The sequence below is a fragment of the Stomoxys calcitrans genome, chromosome 5 (assembly GCF_963082655.1).
Source record: "Stomoxys calcitrans chromosome 5, idStoCalc2.1, whole genome shotgun sequence".
In the NCBI taxonomy this organism is placed as follows: domain Eukaryota; kingdom Metazoa; phylum Arthropoda; class Insecta; order Diptera; family Muscidae; genus Stomoxys; species Stomoxys calcitrans.
This window is the reverse complement of record NC_081556.1, coordinates 7,146,921-7,151,476: the sequence shown is the minus strand read 5'-3', so window position 1 is coordinate 7,151,476 and position 4,556 is coordinate 7,146,921. Positions and strand designations below refer to the sequence as shown.

The 4,556-nt window shown below is 38.0% G+C and overlaps 2 protein-coding genes across 4 annotated transcripts; one reads left to right on the top strand and one right to left on the bottom strand.

Moving 5' to 3' along the window:
• The first annotated feature begins 452 nt into the window (after positions 1-452).
• LOC106095546 (NADH dehydrogenase [ubiquinone] 1 beta subcomplex subunit 3) lies at positions 453-1,232 on the top strand. Of its 3 annotated transcripts, none has more exons than XM_013262777.2 (3): positions 453-539; positions 775-909; positions 974-1,232. In XM_013262777.2, exons 2-3 carry the CDS (start codon positions 779-781, stop codon positions 1,152-1,154), a joined length of 312 nt encoding a protein of 103 aa, XP_013118231.2. In that variant the 5' UTR covers positions 453-539; positions 775-778; the 3' UTR covers positions 1,155-1,232. The 3 variants fall into 3 exon arrangements, with proteins under 3 accessions (XP_013118231.2, XP_013118232.2, XP_059225774.1); XM_013262778.2 differs by lacking the exon at positions 453-539 and adding an exon at positions 544-633; XM_059369791.1 differs by lacking the exon at positions 453-539 and adding an exon at positions 546-620.
• LOC106095538 (protein Rae1) lies at positions 1,198-2,721 on the bottom strand. The gene is made up of 2 exons (XM_013262772.2): positions 1,841-2,721; positions 1,198-1,787 (listed from the first exon to the last, which is right to left on the bottom strand). Exons 1-2 carry the CDS (start codon positions 2,508-2,510, stop codon positions 1,381-1,383), a joined length of 1,077 nt encoding a protein of 358 aa, XP_013118226.1. The 5' UTR covers positions 2,511-2,721; the 3' UTR covers positions 1,198-1,380.
• Positions 2,722-4,556: the final 1,835 nt, after the last annotated feature.

The window sequence follows — 4,556 nt, the reverse complement described above, 5'->3', positions numbered from 1 at the left end:
CAATTCGAAATTGGTAGAGGAATCGTTAACTAAACAGCATTTCTAAAAAATTTCACTTTTGATTTTTTTGCATTTTTTGAGCAATTATGAAATTTTTAATTATTCAAAAAATTGTATGTCGGCCGAACGCTTGGCTTAACCTTGTTGAGTTAATCCTGGGGCGTATATGAGAACAATGTAATTTTTAAAATGACATCCCTAGTGACGATATGGCGGTTGTACAAATGAGACCATCTTTCTTGCAGTGATTTAAAGTTTTCTTCTTACAACGTTTTAATCAAGTGTCAGTACCGCCAACGTTAGAGTACAATGCATTTAACGGAAAGAGCGTTTTGTTCAACCAGAAACTGGCAGATCTGCTAGATTTGTTAATAAAACAACCCAAAAGTCAACAAACGACACTTTAAAACGCATATTAAAAAGTCTGCATTTTGCTTACAACTCTGCTTTTATTATGATCAGCTGTTTGCATTTTGACGGCTGTCAGCTTGGGACTGCTTAGCATACATTTCTATCTTCAGAAGTTGAAGAAAATTTAGGTAAATTCTAACGCATTTTATAAGAAAAGTGGAAAATTCAATTGTGCAGCAAGCAAATCAGCGAAAGGATCTAGCCCAAAGGCAATTGTTGATAGTAATACTTCATGTTTCGCTTTTGAATCCTTATAAAATACTAATGAAGTACCAAGAATCTTACATAACCCAAAAAACGTCAAGGAACATGGAGTAAACAATTATCAAATTACCAACTGAATGTTGTTTCTCCTTTTTTTAGTAAAATGGGCGGTCATGGACACGGTGAACCCTACAAAGTTCCAGATGCATCAATGTACAAAGTTGAAAACGTCCCAAAATTAGTGGAAGTCAGAGAAGCTTTAGCCCGGCAGGGCCTTAGAGATCCCTGGTTGCGGTAATTTACAAATATGTCTATTGCCATGCTTTATTTTCTTAATACCTTTTTTTCTCTATTACAGCAATGAAGTCTGGCGCTACGATGCTAAACAATTCGGCACTCATGCCACACGTTTGAGGGCTTTCATGCTGCGTGGTTTTGTTTGGGGTTTGGGACTGACAGCAATTACTGTTGCTTGTGAAGCTGCTTTGGGCGGTGATGATCATCATGGTCATGGACACGGCGAACATGGTGGACATTAGTGATTTAGTAAAAAATAATGTACATTTAATTAAGACGCTAAAATTTCTTGGAAATGTATGCAAAATGGAAACCATCTAGGAGAGGATGTTTTATTTGATATTTAAAATTTTACTTAATTGTAAGCCTTATATGTCAAAACTATGGGAAGATAAAGGGAGAGGAATTAAAGAAAAAGTAAATGGCCAATTTGATACGTATAAATTCCAACAGTTTAGAAGGACAAAATTACGTTGTACGAGGCTTAAGCTCGTCATAGCAAGAACGCAAAAACATTTGAGGCTTTTTCGCCGGATTAAAATACTCGTGCCCTTTAGACCAATCGTAGCCCACAGCATATGCAAATATATGGCCCGTTGCATTAAATGCGCATTTTGTTATAGACTGATCCATTGTTTCGGAAGACTTCAATTTGGTGCGGGCATCTTTATCCCAAAAGCTGAAAGTGCCATCAGAGCCTACAGTGACCAATGTGCCGTGAACCGGATGGAAGGATATATCATTTACAGCATAGATATCCTGATAGCCCGCCGTACCGGAAGAACGATGACACTTGAAAGTAAAGTTATCCTTTGGATTGACTGGACTGACATATTGTATAGCAACACGTCCTTCTATGCTGCCCAACGCGTAGCCTAAAATATCGATTTATAAAATAAATTACCACAAGTCTTATTGGCATACATACCCGTGGGTTTTTTGTTTTTATCTCGAAATATTGCTATAGTTCTGTGTTGATATTTTAGCGGGCTTTCTTGACGTTTAAATTCGGTAGGACTATTCTCCAATGAATAAACTATGAGACCACGGCCGGCTGTACCCACGACAGCCATTGGGAAATCCACATCAGCACAGTAGCAACGCTCAGGCAAATTAATTGCCATCATTGGGGTAGGTGAACGTGTATCCCAGAATTTTAACGTCTTATCCCAAGAGCCTGTCATTAGGCAAGTATAATTGGTGCCCTTTACCCAATGGCAAACTTTGACGGGTGCATCGTGAGCCGCTACTTGCATCTGTTGATCCGCAGCCAAATCCCACACTTTTACTTGCTTCTCGCTGGCAATAAAAACTTTGCTGCCATCATCTGCCCAACTGACATCTAAGACAGGGCCACCCATTGTTTTCATGGATTTGGGAACAGTCTTACCGGTTTGTTCTACTTCCCAACAACGCACACTGCAATCCCAACTGCCGGCAATGAGAAAATTCTGTTGCATCGAAGGCGGACTAAATTCCAGAGCAGAAACAGAGTCTTCTGGAGGCGAAACCACTTCAAAATCATTCATGCGATTGGTGGATGCAGGTTGGCTTCCAAATGCCGAGGTTGTGCCGCCTAGGGTAGATTGGCCAAACATTTTTCGGCTTAGAACTACAAACCTGTGAAATTCCTAATAGCGTGTTAGCTTTATTAACAATTTATGTCCACAGGCTCCAGTAGTTTTCTCAAATATATGCTGTCGAATTTCAGCAAGCAAGCACATATACTCTGTTGAATTTCAGTTGCCAAAAAACAATGCTGGTTAAAATCCAATCCAATTTCAATTATATTTTTGTTTTTGTATATCGTTGCCAACTCCCTTCTTTATCTAGTTGAAACGTATCGTAATGTGGTTTTATTGTTTGTTCTACGTTTCGTACACACTAATTGCAGCATATTATTGTGAATGTCTTCATGTGAGAGTAGAGTGTGTACAGGAAGAGATCTAATGTTTGATGTTTTATTTTAGTGCTGGGGCCGAATTACCGCATACGCGAACGAGTAAAATATTTCGAAATCTCATTATTGTGAGTTATGTAACTCTTTGTGGAACGGGAATTTTTCAAATTTAAGAACTCGAATGTTTAATCAGAGCAATGAAATTTGTATGAAAATGATATCTATCCAGGACATCGAAGTTCTGGATAAATTTCCAGTGAATCTATGCACAGACCAAATAAAACCATACTTAATAAAGTCATTTGGATGTCATGAGAGAAATCATTGTAAAAAACTTTTGCCTAACCTGATATAAATTACAATCTCTACATTCACCATTGTCGACCTTTTTACTTTTATGAGTTTAAAGACGATTTTTTCTTGGTTTACATTTTTTTATTTATGTGAGGCATTCACATACCAATTGCTAATACTATGTGTAAAGTTGCACAAAGTTAAACCCTAATTTCAGTTTTCAAGCGGTAGCCTTCAATTTGTTATGCTCTCAGGCAGAATCCATCATTTACTTCTCACCTGCAAGACTTCTCATTACTTTCTCAGCTGATACCCAATGCGTATTAAAATAGGTCTTTGCTTACAATGAACTTACATCATTGTATGTATGTGGGCTAACCATTAATACTTGTCTAACTCAAGTATACTGAAGATATTAGCATGTTCGCCTTTGGCACTGAACGTCTGGACTCAAATCCCGCCGAGAATATCTGAAAAAAAAAAATAATTCGCCGATGGTAATCCTCTCTTAGTATTGGCGACACCTGTGGGGCATTAACCTTAGGTAATCTCTACTAAGTGGTGTAGATCTGTGGCAATAAAAAGAACGTCCCTTATTATTGAGCTTAAATTTATATCAGGCAAAACTCATTGATATGAGGAAAGAATACCGCTGTTCTTTAGTGGAATATTCTTGGACAAATATACAACCCAAGTACAACTAACTTTCCTCAAAAGTATAGATTATAAAGGGCTTTTACAGTGCTATTGCCCTCGGTATAAGCCTGCTGTTGCCAAGACAAGAATCTATAGGTCTGTTCGCGTACTTTTCCAGTAAAAATTAGATGGAGAAAGAGCCATTTTACTGTCTTTAAAAATTTAAAAGCAAAAGTACGCGAACGACTTGGTGAAAAGGCTGGAAGGGGAGCCATTCGTATATCCGTGATCTCCGTGCCGCTGGACAGCCATCACAAATTACCGTGCAATCCCATGGCTGCCGGTTGTACGTACCGCATTGGCCCGATGGAGTCTTTCAGTGTACAACACACTGCTACAACAGGACTACTCCTCCCGCTCCTCCCTGCTTACATACCACCACCGTATACAAAAGTACACTTGTTGTGCTGACAAAGATGGACTAACCACCTAATGCCTTTGGATATTGTGGCTGCGGACACTTTATTTTCATTGAAAAATAATAATCAAAAAACAAAACAAATAATCCCGCAAATGTAGCACTTACCTTCTAATGTAGAACAACCGACTTAAAAATTACACCTTCATTTGTCGAGTTTTCTGTACCTGAGCACTAGCTGCTGCCATGAAACTTCATTAAAAGTAAATAAAAATTAAACGAATTTAATAATTACTAATAAACAATATTTATATTTTTTAGTTACCTCTGCCATTTTAATCCATTTTGGCGTTAGTTTTTGTATTTTCATGAAACGGCTGTTTTTCATAAAACAGC